The sequence below is a fragment of the Oreochromis aureus genome, linkage group 3 (assembly GCF_013358895.1).
Source record: "Oreochromis aureus strain Israel breed Guangdong linkage group 3, ZZ_aureus, whole genome shotgun sequence".
Taxonomy (NCBI): Eukaryota; Metazoa; Chordata; class Actinopteri; order Cichliformes; family Cichlidae; genus Oreochromis; species Oreochromis aureus.
Window position 1 is genome coordinate 87,838,260 of NC_052944.1, and position 18,368 is coordinate 87,856,627.

General features: G+C 39.4%; 1 protein-coding gene across 5 annotated transcripts in view; it reads left to right on the plus strand.

Moving 5' to 3' along the window:
- The first annotated feature begins 3,376 nt into the window (after positions 1-3,376).
- Positions 3,377-18,368, plus strand: part of LOC120438424 (myelin-oligodendrocyte glycoprotein-like) — a 357,354-nt gene continuing 342,362 nt past the window's right edge. The window contains exons 1-6 of one of the 5 annotated variants that reach the window (XM_039608844.1): positions 3,377-3,395; positions 6,078-6,406; positions 6,494-6,589; positions 6,753-7,073; positions 7,401-7,539; positions 8,900-9,264. In XM_039608844.1, coding sequence (XP_039464778.1) covers positions 6,583-6,589; positions 6,753-7,073; positions 7,401-7,539; positions 8,900-8,972 — 540 coding nt within the window. In that variant the 5' untranslated portion in view covers positions 3,377-3,395; positions 6,078-6,406; positions 6,494-6,582 and the 3' untranslated portion in view covers positions 8,973-9,264. Of the gene's footprint in view, positions 3,396-6,077; positions 6,407-6,493; positions 6,590-6,752; positions 7,074-7,400; positions 7,540-8,899; positions 9,265-12,389; positions 12,717-14,071; positions 14,127-18,368 lie in introns of those variants that run through there. The other 4 variants (XR_005611867.1, XM_039608843.1, XM_039608845.1 and 1 more) reach the window with 4 other exon arrangements.

Genomic DNA, 18,368 nt, shown 5'->3' on the forward strand with positions numbered 1-18,368 from the left:
TAATTTGAAAGGGGTTTTACTAGGATTTTATAATGATTGGGGTTGTTTGGTAATCTAGATATAGTAAAACTGAGGCGGAGATTGTTAATTCTAAAGAAAGGAGTAAAATGAACTGAATTCTGTTTAGAAGATAAATTGCTGGGGTTAAAAAGAAGTTGTACACCAAATTTAAAGGGGAAACTGTGGGAATAAAGGATATGCTTTGGGGAAAATAGTGAAGATTTTATGAGTAGAAAATGTGGGATTTCTTTTTGATTTTTAGGATAAGTTGTAACAGTGACATAATGCTAGAATGTTGTTATAAGGTAGGCTTTAGGGTAGAGGAGAGCTTTTTATGAGGATGTTAAAAGTCTCGCTGACTCAAATGAATAATATTGGAGATTATATATGTAGAAATGATTTTTTCATACACATTGCATTTTGGTGCCTTTAATGGAGTTGTGGCTCAGAGAGTCGTCTCTTGAGGGTCATAAACTTTTGGTTAACGTTATGATTAGCCAATCTACTGTGAGAATGACCTGAGTTATTGAAGGATTGCACACGCTTACAGACATATAGAGCTCATTAAGACACATGACAGTATTGATTCCAGGCAAAAGGCCTGAAATCCATTTAGCATTTAACTGAATAGGAGTTTCGTTTGTAACTAAATTGGGTGACATGTAAAATATGGAGATAACACATGCAGCTCCAAATGGGTCCTCTTATATAAAATGCAGTTACAGAATAACAAATGCTTGTTGAAGTGACCAAGTTTTTGTTTAAAACAGAAGCAAAGGGAGAAAGCTTATATATTTTGGTTAAGTCTGATAAAGTATAAGTTAGAAGGAGTCATTACATTAAGAGCAGCAAAATGAAATAAAATGATATATTCAAACAGGTTATCACCCAGGAAATGGGAGTTCAAAATACAGTTAGAGTTCAGCTTTTAGCTATGATGAAATTTACTCAGGAGCTATTGATTATATGTTTACACTTAGTCAATTAGAGTGGTTGTTTTTTCTTTGATCCTTTAGTAGAATAAGCCGTTATAATGATTTTTTTGAGACATTTTCTTGTAATAGGTGACTTTAGATGAGAGGTAGGCCCTTGCAGCAGTGACAGTTTTGTGTACAGGATGCTGATAATCAGATAAGGAAGCAGCAGGAAACACATGCAGAGATGTGAGAGCAGTGCTTTAAGACTTTTACATAGGCTGAGTAGTGTTACGACTACGAAGACGCAATTAGGTTCATGTTTTGAGTAATAATAGGTTAAATCAAGTTTGAATAAAGAGAGCACTTGAGGAACAGAGTAAGTTAGAGCATAGTAGGGAGAAGGTTTTTATCCATCACAGTTAAGGTGAATCTAGTCTTAGACTAGGATCTACTCCGTGAATTATTAGTTTCGGTCATGCTTTTATTTGTTTTGGTGACCTCTGGATGTTATCCAGAGGTCAAGAGAGGAAGTGTGGAGGAGGAAGTATTATGTTTTGTCATTTTGATTTATTATTTTATTTTCACTTCAGATTGTTGAGTTGGGTCTATAGTTTTGGGGCTTTTGGGTGTTTTTGTATTTTTATACTGAAGTCTTCAGTGGGTGAGAAGCTGACTGCAGGCTGACAGGAAATGCGTCTGCAAGCCATGCTTTTGCAGAAGTGAAACTGTTCAGAGAGCAGATGCACACTCTGTGCACCCACAGATAGACGAGATATACACACACACTTAGAGGGATCACTGATAGGGGAAAGTTCAAATTGTTTTGCTTGGGGTTGCTTTTAGACTATATTAGGAGGAGCAAACCTATTGGCAGATCTGAGAAGGAAAACCTGTGTTATGAAAATGATTTTAATCTTTTATACATGATTGCATTTGAGCTTATTAAAGAGCTGTGGCTCCTGGTCAAGTGAAGGTCAGAAACTCTTGGCAGGCGTTATGATCTGCCAATACAAGGTGAGGAGAACAGGAGCTCTGAAAGGAATTGCAACACACCTGCTTACATGACATATGCCTGGAGTTATATCCTTATATCCTTATATTCTTTAGAGCTAAGAGTTAAGTTTGTATCATTTATCACTTATATCCTTTTGAGTAAGTCTTAAGTTCATTTATGTTCAGTTTGAGTAAGTTTCCTTCATGGTTTGAGTATCATCATTTGAGTGTGACATTTAGAAGTCACACATAGTTCAGCTGTGCACGAGCACAGGCCTTATGTCTGGCTAGGACGAGGGGTGTGAGGTGAGCCGGAGTGCAGGAGAGGTCATGACACATACATAGCATACACTGCAGACACACACATACACACCATAATAGATCTATTTTGGTAAGCAAGAAGTGAAGATGTGTTTTGCTGCAAATGCAGAATTGTGCCGACGTACTTAGAGGAAGTGCAACAGATCTCCCACAGGAAGCGACAGCGAAGACGAGCTGAGGGAAGCACCGACCGAAGACAATGTTCTTTAAAACTATGTTAAAGGTTGTTGACAGAACATTTGTGGTTTTGGAGCTGACGTATGCTGTATTAAATCTGCCTAACAACAGAAGAGGGGTGGTACAATGCTCACCTCTATAAAACCTTTGTCTAATTATTGTAAGTTCAGTTCGACGCTGAATCTGTACAGCGTTCGGACTCCATGCGATGTGTATTCATTAAAATGCCGTCTAAATTGCACACGCCTGGATCTGTGGTTATTTATGGATTCTTCTCTCAATATTGAACCCTAACACTAGCTAGCACGCAGTACAAAAATGTCAGCATAACGAAAATAAACTCCACCTAAACTTGGTTTATATCTGACCCAGACAGACTGCAGCTCATCACTTCTTACCTGAAGTTCAGTTCGCCTGACACGCGGACCGGGTGCCGCCGGGTCTCTCCTCTTGCCTCCCTTTTCCTTCATCCACCTGCTGGCCTCCACCACTTGCTAATGTTATTGAATCTGTGGAAGCTCCACGATATCCACCACACGAAGTAACGAGTAACGAACCTATCTAAATCCCAGTAACGAGTAACGCGTTCCTGGTTTTGGCATAATAACTAGTTACCGTGCTCGTTACCACAATAATAACGTAGTTACTGTAACGCGTTACTTAATAACGCGTTAGTCCCAACACTGGTAACGAGTAATCTAACTAATTACTATTCCTATCATTACAACGCCGTTACAGTTACTAACAAGGAAACGCGGTCCGTTACTATTTTTCAACAAACAGACGGTTGAAGCTGTGTTCAGCTTACCGCATCTTATATCAGTTGCAGGAAGTGGCTGTAAGTAATCTGGACGCTACAGCTTTAAGCAGCTGCGCGCTCCCGCGGACGGTAATCACGAGCACTGTCTAGCACAACACCTGGAGCCAAGGAGGCAAAACAATCGCCCGAGTGCTGCTGTTTGACTGAGGAAGAATAAAGTAGTCGTGGTAAGCCAATCACATGACCACTTAAAGACAAAGCAACAAGGTGGCATATACCAGTTTTTAAATTGTGTCAATAGGCCACGTAAAACCAGAGTCATGATAAACAATATCTGCGGCGTTTTTCCTCAATAGTTTCACCGTTAGCGCTTAGCAAGCACTCTCTGCTTATGAGCAAAAACTAAACAAAAAAAGTTTTAGGAGTGATGAGAGAGAGAGAGAGAGAGAGAGAGAGAGTTTTGAGATGTGAGAGATTTGTGACGTTTAGCGTGTTTGGAGTGTGTAGTTAATGTGTTGTCTTGTGTAGTTAGTGTGCAGTGTTGTGGATAGTTTTGTGTTGTGTGTCAGAACAATGAGGCGACTGCTGTCTCCAGGTAGAAACAGCAGTGATACACCTGCTGCTGTCAGACCTGCAGGTATCAGGCTGTGATGTTCTCCTTTATAGTGGACAGAAATATTTTTTGGAGTGGCACAAATAATTTGTGTGGCATCTTATTGAAGAACAGCTGATTGTTCTGTAAATAGTTTGAAATGGTTATTTAAAAAAGGGTAAAGGTAAATGGATGCAAATAACTTTGTTGTTTGCAAAACTTGTGCATAGGATTTTAAAATTGACAATTAATATTTGCATTTGAAGTTATGAAATATGATTCATTAATCATGTTTATAGTTGTTACAGTAAAATATAACTTTTTCTACTCTGATTTTTATGTTTTTGTCTGATTTTAGATCAATTCTGGTTATACAGTATGACAAAATGAGAACATAACTGTAAATTCAGGCACGTGAGGTTGTGCTAAAAAGAATGATACCAAACAAGGCAAAGTAAATAGTTTTTAAAGGAAAAATGTGGAGGGAAAATCAAGAATAGTAAAAAAATGGCCAATTATACTCTGAACCCCACAGGGTAAAACGTTTTTGTTTTTTTTTAAGTAACGCAATAGTTACTTTTCCAAGTAATTAATTACTTTTAGAATATTGTAACTCAGTTACTAACTCAGTTACTTTTTTGAAGAAGTAACTAGTAACTATAATTGAATTACTTTTTCAAAGTAACTTGCCCAACACTGCCTATATCTGCTATTGTTGCCAAAGTGTGTCAATGTTAACTGAAGCTGCGAGTCCCAGTTCTGCCCTGGTCCTCCTCCATTAGGACATGCCTAGAAAAAGCTCCGTTTGGAGGCATCCTTGTAAGATGCATGAACCAGCTCAGCTGGCATCTTTTGATCTGACAGGACTCTAAGCCTAAATCATAATATAAGATGAGTAACAGTATGGTGGACATTAGGTAAGGCTGCACTTTTTTGCAGCGATCTTGTTTAGAAAACTATTTTGTATGAGTAATATGTTTTCTTTTTGTCTGTTAATAATCATGTTGAACTGCACATGATTATTTGCAGCTAAGCAGGTTGTTAATGCTATCCACCAAGTCTAAAAACAGCATGTTAATACTTGGAGATCCTGAAGGCTGCTCCAAAAATGATGACAGGTGCTTTTGTTTGTGTAAGAAAGCTCCGCAGAACAGATGCGACACTTAACCTGCATAAAATGAAATAAATAATTTACACTGCAAGTCACATTGCTGTTTTTCCTATTCTGATAGATTACACTGAAACAAAGACAGACAAACTATTACCTTATTTGCAGTTAAAAGATCAAAATGATCCCACACAGCAGAAACATTTATTTTTCTTTCGGGCTCCATTTTGTAACGGAGAGATGTGTGTTTGTATTTGTTGTAGAAAGATATGTATTTTTTTTTTATCTTTGCGAGAGTACTTTTGTGTGTTTTTTGGTGGCGACTCATTCCGTTAACAAATGCGGATGCGATACCTTTTAAACACAGTTTGGCGCGTTGGCAATGAGCGATACAGCAGCTGTATCGATCACGTGACTTTTTCTTAAAGCGACGCACGCACCGATACAGGTTTCGCTCTGTGAGCTTGATACAAGCGTCGGTGCGTCAGTGTTGCTGGACCCATCACTAGTTTTTTGTATATTTGTGCACTAATTGATGCCATAAATAAGTTGTAATTTGGCATAGTAATTAGTGCAGCCATTGTGAGTTGCAGTTATTTGTTTGTGCAGTCTGTGCGTTTGTTTAATAGTTGATCCCATGTGCTGATTTGTATATTGGACAGTTGCATGTGGAATAAAAGGAGCAAATGTTACAGAAGTGTATTTTATGCGTTTATTGTTGCGCGTCATCTGTGTCCTCATGTTCAGCCTGCCGCAGCCTTTGGTTGGAGGAGCTGCAACAGTCTTGATTAACCTAACAGAAAGATTTCCAATGGACCGAACCTTAAAATGAAACAACAAACATGAGCAGGAAAGTAAACTAAAATAAGATCTTACTGATACAGCCTCTGTGGTATATGGCATTGCATTCTTTTAGGTGTGCAGAGTTGTCTTCTCTTCTCAGGGAGACAAATGTCAGTAGACTTTTTACATATTGTCCATGATGAAAACTCAAGATTTCTTTTAAAACACTGAAACATTCATTATGATCCCTCAATTGTCTGTAGCTGTAGCACCAGTTCATAAATTCCAGTTTAGTTTCCACTCAAAGCAAAGAGTAGTGAGCCACATTAGTGAAGTCAGAGGTCAGAAATGCAGAAACTTGTCATTTGCCATGAGTGTGACTGCTATTGGTCCTATATTTGATATTGTGGTTTCTTGTCCTTTCAGATCATCACGTGGAGGTGAAGGTGGAGGAAGGCTCAGAGTCTGTCACCCTGCCCTGCAAAACAACACCTGACCTGCCTGAGAACACCAGAGTGGAGTGGACTCGCTCTGACCATGAACTCTTGATAGTTCAGGAGTATTCAAACAAAGGTGGCAAACTTATGAAACAGGACAAGTTTTACAGAGACCGAACAGAAATGAATGAAGACCTGCTGAAAACTTCAGTCTGACCCTGAAACAGCCCACAGAGAGAGACACAGGAGGATACATCTGCACCATCTACAGGGACAAAGACATCCTGAGACAGAAAGTAGTGCTGCACTATGTCAGAGGTCAGAGCTGGTGGACAGTGGCTCAGATTAACTTCAGAATTCAAAGGTCATAATTTATTTATGCATTTATTTTTTGTTTCTCCACAGAAAAACTTCCACTTTGGGCCACAGCTGTCGTAGTTCTTCTTGTTCTTGTGTTTTTTGGGGGTCTCACATATAGATTTCGACACTATTTCATGTCAGGTGAGTCTCTCGTGTCAGACACACTAGTGGTTAACAAGTGTCCCCTGGTGGCTCCTTAAGTGTCACTCAAAGGTCCAGAAGTTGAAAGAATTGCTGTCCTTCAGCTTTCTTTAAAACTTGCTGCTGCTGTTTGTACAGTTCATGTTGTTTGTTGTCCCATCAGACTGTCAGGTGCAGGTGGAGTCAGGGGTGGAGTCTGTAAAGCTGCCTTTCAAAACCAAAGCAAAAAATATACCTGAAGATGCTAAAGTGGAATGGAAGGACAGATACAACAACAAAGTCCATGTGCACCAGAATGGTTGTGATAGGATTGAAGACCAAAGCCCAGCATACAGGAAGCGAACAGAGATGAACCTGCTAGAAACTGGAGACCTCAGTCTGGCCCTGAAACACCCCACAAACAAGGACAGAGGCACCTACACCTGCACCGTCTACAACAAGGAGGGAGACCTGATGAAAAAACAAGTGGAGCTAAAAGTCAGAGGTCAGTGTGCACTTAGTTTTTACTTGTATTTCATATAATATTAACTTGATTCACTGATGATAATGGGGAAAAATGTTGAGCTTCTGCAATATTCTTTATATTGAGACCAAGTCGTGCCATCAAAGTGCCTTTGTTCACTTTGACTCTGTCCCCAAAATTAATCAGTTAAATGAGGCACATTGTGTCTGTGCCAGATCTTTTGGCTGAATGAATATACTGAGGCTATACACATTCATTAATTACCTGGATTAGATTACTTTGTCTTCATTTGGCTGCTCATTTTAAAGGTTGCCACAAGTTATCTTCCTACATCTCCCCCTCTTCCAGCATCCACCCCTAACAGTCTGGCTGCTCTCCTTCTGTCACAAATCACCTTTGATGTTGATCTCCACCCAATCCACCCCACCTGCATTCTCCTTTCTCACCTCCCTTTGCATTGTCCATTCCTTTCAAGGGTTGACTCCAGGTAGTTAAACTCATCTACTTTCACTACTTCTGCTACTTCCATGTTCACCTTCCCACCTGTCTGCCTCTCATGCATGCACTTGTATTCTGCTATGCTTCTACTGACAGTGCACATCACCCTTGTTTGTGAAAATCAGTTCTCTCTAAAGTGAGAGGATACTTGTTAAACAACAGGATGTGTTAGAAAGTCTGATCACAAAGGTCCACTGCCCTCTTTTCTTTCCACTCTTAATCTTTCTCATACCTGCCCTCACTTCCTCCTTACTAATCCTCTGAAATAATGAAGCACTGTTTCCTTTATCTGTGCTTCTCACTCTTTCATTTTCTTCATTCATCAGCCTCTCAAACTACTTCCATCTCCTCAACACACTTTCTTCACTCGCTGGTACATTTTCATCTTTATCTCTAATCATCTTAACCCAGTGGTTCCAAACCTTTTTGCTAACCCCTTTGTTTTACAGAAGAAAATCCATTGCAGTTTATTTCACACAAGAAACCTTTGTAAACATTTGAACAAATAAAATTCAACATCAATAAATTGCAGGTTCAATAAAATAAAAAACTCTTTTAAATGACAGAAAAACAAACCATCTTCATAGTGTGATTCTTTTAGGTCCTCCGTGTAAAATGGAGTGAAAAACATAAACAACTCTGTTAAGAGATTTCTTAGGATTTTGGGATTTTTATTATGTTATGCTTAAAAGTACGTTTCATTATCTAAATGTGTTTGCTCTTTTCAGTATTCAGCTTAAACTCTGCAACTCTGTGCAGACTCTAAATGGGGAAGTTACACAGGAAGCCTGCAGTTCTATTTTCTCTCTTCCTGTATGTGCTCTCTGAATAAAGACTCTTCCTTTTTTACTGCAGCGGGCGAGTCTCTCTGAGTCTCACCCGTGTACACGTTAACCTGTCTGAGCGTTTTATTCCGACCTGAGTTGCAATACAGGAAAACTCCTGACAAACTCCCTCAATGGAAAAATCAGAAATTAAAGTTTTGTTGTGTAAAAATAACACATTTAATCCTGACATCGTTTTAGTGGCTGGTGTGAGCTGCTTGTTGCTGCAGATCTTCTCAAACCTGGGTGGAGTTTTAAAACCGCCACTCTGAGTTCATTTTCAATGTCCAGCTTTGAACTGTAGTTTTTTTTATATTGATTGAAGCCCCAGCAGAAAAGACTACCTCACATAAGTAGGATGTGATAAAAGAAGTAAGGCCAGCCTCTCTTACCTAGCAGTGGGTAAAATTTCTCCACTCCAATCCAAAATGCAGAAAGGGTCTGCTGCAATTTACCTCCAACTGATGAGGAAGAAAAAGCTTCTGCTGCCTGTTCAGCTCATGTTGTGCTTGGTTGTCCTCTCAGTCCCCCAGGTGGAGGTGGATTCAGGGGTGGAGTCTGTCCAGCTGCCTTTCAAAATCAGAGTTCGTCTGATTAAAAAAAAAAAAGACCCTAAAGTGGAGTGGACGGAGAACAAGAAGAAGGTCCATGTGTATAAGAACGGCTCTGACCAGCCTGAAGAACAGCACCAGGATTACAGAGATGAATGAAGACCTGCTGAAATCAGGAGACCTCAGTCTGAAACTGAAATATCCCACAGACGAGACACAAACACCTACACCTGCACCGTCTACAGCAGGGAGGGAAACATCCTGCTGAAGAAACAAGTGGAGCTTAAAGTCAGAGGTCAGAGCGTACATAGTTTTGCCTTGGATTTGATATTTGATATCATATTCATTTTTGACCTTTTTAAACAAATTTTTTTCTCCAGCCTGATTTTTTTTTTTTTTTTTTTAAATTTTTTTTAACTAGAAATGCAGCAATGAGAATTATTGCAATACAAGAACTAAAAATAATGGGTCAGTTACTGATGATACTAAAAACATTTTATCTGACCGTTTTGGAAAGGCATATTAAAGCCATATAAAGTGATGGCTGTTGACTAACCTTTTGCTTCGCTGCACCCAGATTTTTCAACCGCATCAATTAAGACCACATTTTTACATTTGCACTTTTTCAGGGGGAAATTGCCATACAGACAATATTGATTTGTAAATGATTAACTAACAATCTTGTCAACACAAAGTTCTTTATTTGAAGCAGATTTCTACAAGAAAGTTAAGTTACTGAAAAAGTGCTTAAAGTGCTTTGGCAATCTTTGGCAATATTGTAGACAATGTTAAACTTAATCATCGTCTGATGACCTTTTTTGCTCCTGCCTGCCGCTTAAAGGCAGTGAGGAGAGGGGACACTTGGGCAGTGCATTTATCACAGCATACAATGTGTTTTCTGGATACACTGTGTATCAGTATTGCCGGCCATGGTCTTTCCACACTCACCATAGTAAATCCAGTGCATCATGTTGCCAGCTTTATAACAGATAACCGCCTTAAAAATCTTCTGCAGAAGAACCAAGACTGAAGAAAACCATGAATGAACATCTGAACATTACCTGATGCTGCTGAAGTGAAGCAGAGGAATGTTACAGAGGTTTGATTAGAGACACAGCTAAGAGTTTTGCAATTTGGCATAATTTTAAAAAGTTTTAATTTCATTAATAATAAACATTTTTGGGGAAAAGAAGAAAAACTGCGCTGAACCCAATGGTAGACTGGTGCGTAATAAGAAGAAAGACTGTGCAGAAAACAGAGATTTGAGATGGGAAACTGTTCTTGAAGTACATTTGGGTCAAAGAGGGACAAAACCTGCAGCTCAGAATCAGTGAGATGTCGACTTTCAGCCCCGACGGCACGAACACACCGAGAAAGCCAACATCTCAGCGCTCTGTGTTTGTCTTTGTGTGGAATCTGTTTACCTGCTCTCATTTACTGTTGTAGCTATTTGGTGGTTGTTGAAATAGTTTGTGAGCTCCTGGAGTTCCTGGCAAAATTAATTTATATTGAAAAATGAATTCAGGATTTAATGAATTAATGTTGCTTTATTCAAGCTAAAATCATTTTAAACCAGTTATTGAAACCCAGCCTACTGCTCACCTCTGTCTATGCGCCTGCATTTTCAAACATACACACATGTAGGCCGACAGGACTATCAGAGAGGTCCCACCCCTGACTACCTTTGGTTGGTTTAGACCACGATATGGTAGATAGACCATGATATACGCGACAGGCTGGTGCGACCTACGATTTTCTTTTAGTTGCACCACTGAGAAATTAAGTCGCAAATGCGAACAAATTGATCACACTCTAGAGCCCTGAAAGGGAACGGGTTTTTTGTGTAGCTCAGTCTGTTTCAGATTTCCATCACACCAGCTTAGGCTTCATGCTTCAGGTGAGTTTGGGAGAGGTCAGTTCTTGGCAGTCTGAGGGCTGCTTTAGCCCCTGATCTGAAGACGGCATCCCTAATTCTTAGATGGTTTTAAAACTTGATATATTGTGATTTATATATTCAAATGTTTTAAGTTGGAGTTGATTATATTCAGCAATCGTCTGAGTGATGCAGCTGTTTTCTCCACATCAGTTATTTTAATTGTGTGCTTTAAGTGTGGATGCGTGTCACCTTGTTTATAGTCCAGTTCATGTTGCTCACTGGTACTTTTCCACATCTTCCAGTGTTACATTTAGCTTAGTTTTAGTTTGTAGTCCAAGTGCTTTGAATTTTACCCAATTTCTCGAGGCTTTCTTGGCTATGCCAACATTGCATTTGTTACATATCCATGAAGACATGAGATCCATTTAGCTTCCTGTTCACAAACCTTAAGTTTGCTGCTGGTTTCTTGTTGGTGAAACAATGACATAGTTTGTCCTGGTGCATTGTTCCAAGTCTGCAATCCTGCTCTCCAGGTACACTATCTGCTTCTTCTTCCTCACATTTTTAATACAGAGCAACTTTAACTTCTTAACAAAGTCCAATATACTTTTCTATTACTTCCCAACAGCAGAAATATCTGCTGTTAGGAAGTAAAAAGACTTTTTACTGAAAGACTATTGTCAGCTTCCTAGTCATCTGTGTCCTCGTAGGCCCAACATTATCTAGTGAACAAGCTCAGTTAGCTGTGAACTAGTCAGCTTAGAATTGATTTTAGTTTGAATATCTCAATATCGATTCAGTCAAATCCAGGATTGATTTTTAAATATGAATGTATTTTGCCAGAAACGCCAGAATCTCAGCTCAAAGCTCACACAGCTGTTTTAGCTGTTTGGTGGTTTCACAAACCACCAAACAGCTAAAACAGCAAATGAGAGCAGGTAAGCAGATTCCATACAAACGCGTAAACACAAAGCGCAGACGGCACATACATGGACACACTGTGCTGAAAGATGACAAATTATAACATTTCTGACTGTTTCAGTCAAAATTGAAGTGAAACGAACCAGGATCAAATGGATTATAGAAATCAGTGATGATGCTCAGCCCTGCTGCAGACTAGCAGCTTCTTGGCTAGTCTGCAGCGAGTTCTGCTACTCTGAGTCCAATATCCAGTATCAGAGTCACAATCCAGAGGGTCACACCAGAGGTTTTGAACACTTGATTATTTTTCAGATTGATTTTCAATCTCCAAAAATTAGTTATATTTTATCACCTTGCATTGTCTATTGTTTTGTTCTGTGTTATATTGAGTGGTTTTCACTTTGACAATTTTGCACTTACTTGGGCTAAGAGACACTTTTCATCCCATAAAGTGAAATTGAACTTGAAAGTCTAAATATGTTTACCTTCTTTCATAGGACGCCCCTCATGGAACAAGTTCTTGATTCTCTTTCAAAGACAGCAAGTAAAGCTTTGAGTCTGGACATGTGACAACCATTTGCTAAAAGAAGTGTTCAGTGGAAAAGTCGGACATATTTCAGACTTTAACTAGTCAAACAACTCATGTTGTGCTTTGTTGTCCTCTCAGTCCCCCAGGTGGTGGTGGATTCAGATGTGGAGTCTGTCCAGCTGCCCTTCAAAACCAGAGTTAACCTGTCTGAAGAGGATAAAGTGGAGTGGAAGGACAGAAACATCAGGAAGGTCCATGTGTATCCAGAAGTGTCTGACCAGCCTGAAGAACAAGACCAGGTTTAGAGACACCGAACGCAGATGAATAAAGACCTGCTGAAAACTGGAGACCTCAGTCTGAAACTGAAATACCCCACAGACTGGGACACAAACACCTACACCTGCACCGTCTACAGCAGTTCCTGTATGCTAAAGAAGAAACAAGAAGTGAAACTTCAAGTCAGAGGTCAGTGCTGCAGAGTGTGTGTGGGGGGAATCTTTGTGCATTAGAGTTATTTGATACGATGTCTTGCACTATCCTACTGTATATTACTGTATACTACTATTCTTATTGTATATATTGTATATCTTATTCATCTGTTCCTCTGTCTCTCCTGCTGCTTTGAGCATGTACATGACAAAAATATCTATCTAATAGACTCCAATTTGTTCAAGTAAATGGAGAGTCCTCTTCACACACTAAGGTCAATTATGGTGTTCCACAGGGTTCAGTGCTAGGACCAGTTCTACTTACATTATACATGCTTCCCCTAGGCAGCATCATTAGAAGACATAGCATAAATTTTCACTGCTATGCAGATGACACGCAGCTCTATCTATCCATGAAGCCAGGTAACACACACCAATTAGTTAAACTGCAGGAATGTCTTAAAGACATAAAGACCTGGATGGCCGCTAACTTTCTGCTTCTTAATTCAGATAAAACTGAGGTTATTGTACTCGACCCTGAAAATCTTAGAAATATGGTATCTAACCAGATTCTTACTCTGGATGGCATTACCTTGGCCTCCAGTAACACTGTGAGGAACCTTGGAGTCATTTTTGACCAGGACATGTCCTTTAATGCACATATTAAACAAATATGTAAGACTGATTTCTTCCATTTGCGCAACATCTCTAAAATTAGAAATATCCTGTCTCGGAGTGATGCTGAAAAACTAGTTCATGCATTTATTACTTCCAGGCTGGACTACTGTAATTCTTTATTATCAGGATGTCCTAAAAACTCGCTGAAAAGTCTTCAGCTGATCCAAAATGCTGCAGCAAGAGTACTGACAGGGACTAGAAAGAGAGAGCATATTTCTCCTGTTTTGGCTTCCCTTCATTGGCTTCCTGTTAAATCCAGAATTGAATTCAAAATCCTGCTCCTCACATACAAGGTCTTAAATAATCAGGCCCCATCTTATCTTAATGACCTTGTGGTACCATATCACCCTATTAGAGCACTTCGCTCTTGCACTGCAGGCCTACTTGTTGTTCCTAGAGTATTTAAAAGTAGAATGGGAGGAGAGCCTTCAGTTTTCAGGCCCCTCTTCTGTGGAACCAGCTTCCAGTTTGGATTCGGGAGACAGACACTATCTCTACTTTCAAGATTAGGCTTAAAACTTTCCTTTTGCTAAAGCATATAGTTAGGGCTGGACCAGGTGACCCTGAATCCTCCCTTAGTTATGCTGCAATAGACGAGGCTGCCGGGGATTCCCATGATGCATTGAGTTTTTCCTTTCCAGCCACTCACTATGTGTTAATAGACCTCTCTGCATCGAATCATATCTGTTATTAATCTCTGTCTCTCTTCCACAGCATGTCTTTATCCTGTTTTCCTTCTCTCACCCCAACCGGTCGCAGCAGATGGCCCCGCCTCCCTGAGCCTGGTTCTGCCGGAGGTTTCTTCCTGTTAAAGGGAGTTTTCCTTCCCACTGTCGCCAAAGTGCTTGCTCATAGGGGGTCATATGATATGATTGTTGGGGTTTTCTCTGTATTTATTATTGTGCGATCTATTGTACAATATAAAGCGCCTTGAGGCGACTTTTGTTGTGATTTGGCGCTATATAAATAAAATTGAATTGAATTGAATTGAATTGAAAAGAATTTCCCTCGGGATAAATAAAGTTATTCTTTCTTGTAGAACTGCAGTTTTAAGCAATGTGGTTGAAGAATCTGGGTGCACCTAAGAAAAAAAAGTTAGGCACACCAGTGCAACCATAGCAAAAAGTTAATCTAGAGCCCTGTATAACATATTTTATCAGATGAAAATGGTAAAATGTATGTATATATTTATTTATTAAAAGAGTTAATTGCAGAATGGAAGGTCAGAAATTAAAAACTCACCTAACAGTAAAATAATGGTTTAGTCCTTAACAGCTGAGAGTATTTAAGGCTGCCAGTTGTCATTAGACAGGAGAGTGATTGTGCTGTGAGAAGGCTTAATCTGCCAGTGATTGTCATGGCCTTAAAGCTATATGGGCAGATAAACACCCTACTGTGTCTCAGTCTTCCTCACTGTAAATCCACAAAAGGCAACCCTTGGCTGTGAGCCAAGACCAGCTGTGACAGGAGAGTTTACTCTGATGCACATAGAGCAAAAATATAAGGTAAAAGAAACCACAGCACCATCAGACTCTGATCATCTCCAATTACTCTAAAACCTAATTTCACTTTAAAGATTTCTGTCCTCTGCTCTGATCTGCTTCTATCCTTTACCTTCCTCTATAACTCTGAAAACCGGCTGCTGTCTGTACAGCTCATGTTGTGTTTGTTGTCCTCTCAGTCTGTGAGGTGCAGGTGGAGGAGAGGGCGGAGTCTGTCCAGCTGCCCTTCAAAACCACAGAACTGCCCAAAGATGCTAAAGTGGAGTGGAAGGACAGATACAGCAGGAAGGTTCATGTGTATCATAAAACATCTGACCAGCCTGAAGAACAGGACGAGGATTATAGAGATAAAACAGAGATGAATAAAGACCTGCTGGAAACTGGAGAGCTCAGTCTGACTCTGAAAACCCCACACAGGGAAACATTGGGAGATACACATGTTACATCAGGAGAAAGGGAGACATGATCAGATCGAAAACAGTGATGTTAAAAGTAACAGTTTCTCGGGTGCCATTGTCTAGATATTGAACTTTGGTTTTATTATAGTAATTTCCTCTTTATGATAAGATAGAATGAACTTTAATGTCCCCTTGTTTAAATTTGTTGTGGACTCTAGGATTGTCACAGAATCTGCCTTTACAAAGTCAATAGACATTAAAAGAAAAGAGGAATAGATAACAGATAAATAGTGTGTGTGTGTGTGTGTGTGTGTGTGTGAGAGAGAATTTAAATAAAATCCAGAAGCTGTGCCTTGATCATCACAGAAACCTGGCTTCACCCAGGAGTACCTGAAGCTAGCGTGTTGTATGCTCCCTCTAGGTGCGATCTTTCAGAAATACAATATCGCTTTTCACTGTTATGCTGATGATATACAGATCTACTTTGAACTAACTGATGATCTCTGTCTCTGCACTGTTTGTGTGAGGTCAAATAATGGCTCTTAGGAAACTCTTATCTTAAATGATAAGAAAACAGAAATCGTGGTATTTGATAGTAATATTCCTCGCGGCCAACTTGGTGATGCCTTTGGTTCCCTTGCCAGTTCCATCTCTGACACTGTTAGCAATTTGGGTGTGTTGCTGGATAGCTCTTTTAAATTTGATGAACAAGTGTCTGCTGTAAATAGATCTAGCTTCTACCAACTGCATCTCATTTCTAAGGCTAGGCATGCCCTCTGACTGGAACTGGGAGGTTTGCCTCTATTATCCCTGTTCTTGCTGATCTGCACTGCACCCATTAAATACTGTATCCAATTTAAAATACTGCTGCTTACTTTTTAAATTATCAACAACGCAGCGCCGAGCTACCTTATCGAATTCCTTAGATTGTTCTTGTTAGAGCACTAAGATCATCTACTCGGGTAATCTTGGTGCAGCCGAGATCTTGGCTGAAATCTAGAGGTGACCGTGCGTTTGCCTTGGCTGCACCTGATTTGTAGACTTATTCTGTTTCTCTTTTATACATTTCTTTCATGCTTTTGTGCTTTTACCATGTTTTTATTTGATGTGCATTTCATTGCTATTTCTGTGTATTAGTGACATCGACCTGTTAGCATATTTTGTACTTTGTTTTGGTCTTGCAATATTTATGTTCTATTTTATTTTCTTTTTTTTTGTTAAGCACTTTGGTATACTGTTGATTTTTAACTGTGCTCTATAAATAAAGTTGTATTGTAACAAATGTAATTTTAAAGTGTTTTGAGACACTTCATCTTCTGTCTATGACAGTCTGACACAGCCCTCTGTCCCTGAGAGGTCTCCAGTCCTCCCCATCACCTTCATGGTAGACCACACCACATGCAGCAGATTAGATTTTGCCTGCCATACCACAATGATATGCCGTACCTTACTATGCTGTCCAGTGCAGCCTGGTAGTACAAAACCATTACTTTCGGATCAACTCCAAACACCCCTAGTCTGCTTAAAAAAATGCAGTTTTAAATGATAACACTGATGTTTGAAATGGACATTCCAGCTAAAGAGATAATCGACGTGAATGCCACGGTCGATTAGACCTGGTTGGGATTGAGCTGGTTTCTTCATTATGAATAAGCACTGGGGTGCATCATCTCCTCACCAACAGACAAGTGTTTGTTTGTGTTTGTCTGTTGGTCAACTGTTTGTACAATCACTTATAAAGAGTAAACAGGACTGGTAAACTAACGCAGTGGTTTTTCTGGATCTTTGGTTTTTATTTAGCTTTTTCTCAGTTTTTAAATGAATCATGGCTCCACGCAGCCTTTGAAACACATGTTCAACAACAAGCCACAGAAACCTTCATCACATTAAGTTCCTCTTGAGCCTCTCTGTTTTTGCCCGGATGGTGCACAACCTTCTGCCTGATTGCAGAAGCTGGAACAGTTTGTTGCTGGGATTGGAGAATAAAATGATCATTGATATTGTTTTGGCAAATGTGAGATGAACCTGTGTGATTGTTTTGGTCTGCAGCTGTTTTCTTCTTGGGATTCTCCCAGGATGAAACCAGGGTTCCTACTGTTTTAGGAAAGTTAGATTTAAGCCTTTTTGTCACTCACAATAGGACCAATTTAACAATAACTAAAAACACATAAATTCATTAAGAGTTATAGACTAAACAGGGGTTAGAGGTCAACATGTTGAAATTTGCGTGTGATCAGTGATGAGGGGTTTCTGTATTACCCCTGACATGCTATTTATTTTACAGTCAGCAGACTTCAAGTCTGAAAGACTTTCTTCAAAACATACAACATGCCTCATACACACTTACACTGCTGCTTTTATCCATGATGATTCTGGCTCACAGACAGGAAAAAAGAAAATCATGTCTTTGAATGTTTGAGACATTTTAATAACAATTAGTCTTATTCTGAATTTTTATGGATCTGATCTGAAGTCTGAGGTGTTTCTTTGGATGATGTTAAAGAGGGAGTACTGTCTCCTCGGTAACCTGGACCTCTGAAGGTTTGCGGTTTTTTCTTACTAACATTAAAACTGAAGAAAACCGCAGTTTTAATTTAACAATTCAGAGTCAGAACTTTGAAATCTTAAAATGTAAATTATGAACCTGCAAATCACCAAAATCGGTTCACTTCTATTACATCATCTCTGGTTAGGTCCTGTCAGGTTACAGCTAAAAATCTAATACAAGACCTGGTCTGAATCAAAATCAGTACCTTCCTCCTGATCCGCTCAATTTTTGCTTCTTCTGTTTGTTTTTGTATTTTCGTTGTTTCCAGTTACATGTCCTCGAAGTACACTGGGGTGAACAAAAATTAAAGTGGACCTGTGTAAGGTCTATGGCTGAGGAACAGAAAGAACAGTGGTGCACTGGATGTTTGATCTGTTCTCTGATAATTCACAAGAGAAATTTAAAAAAGTGAACATGAGTGAGAACAAGCAAACTAAATCTAGTTTCAACCAGTCTGGGCATCAACAAGTGGGAAAATTAGATTTATGAAACTGACTTAGTAGCCTTGATACTGTTTTATTGGTGATACTTTAAGCATAGCGTTTCCATAAATTTAATTTGCG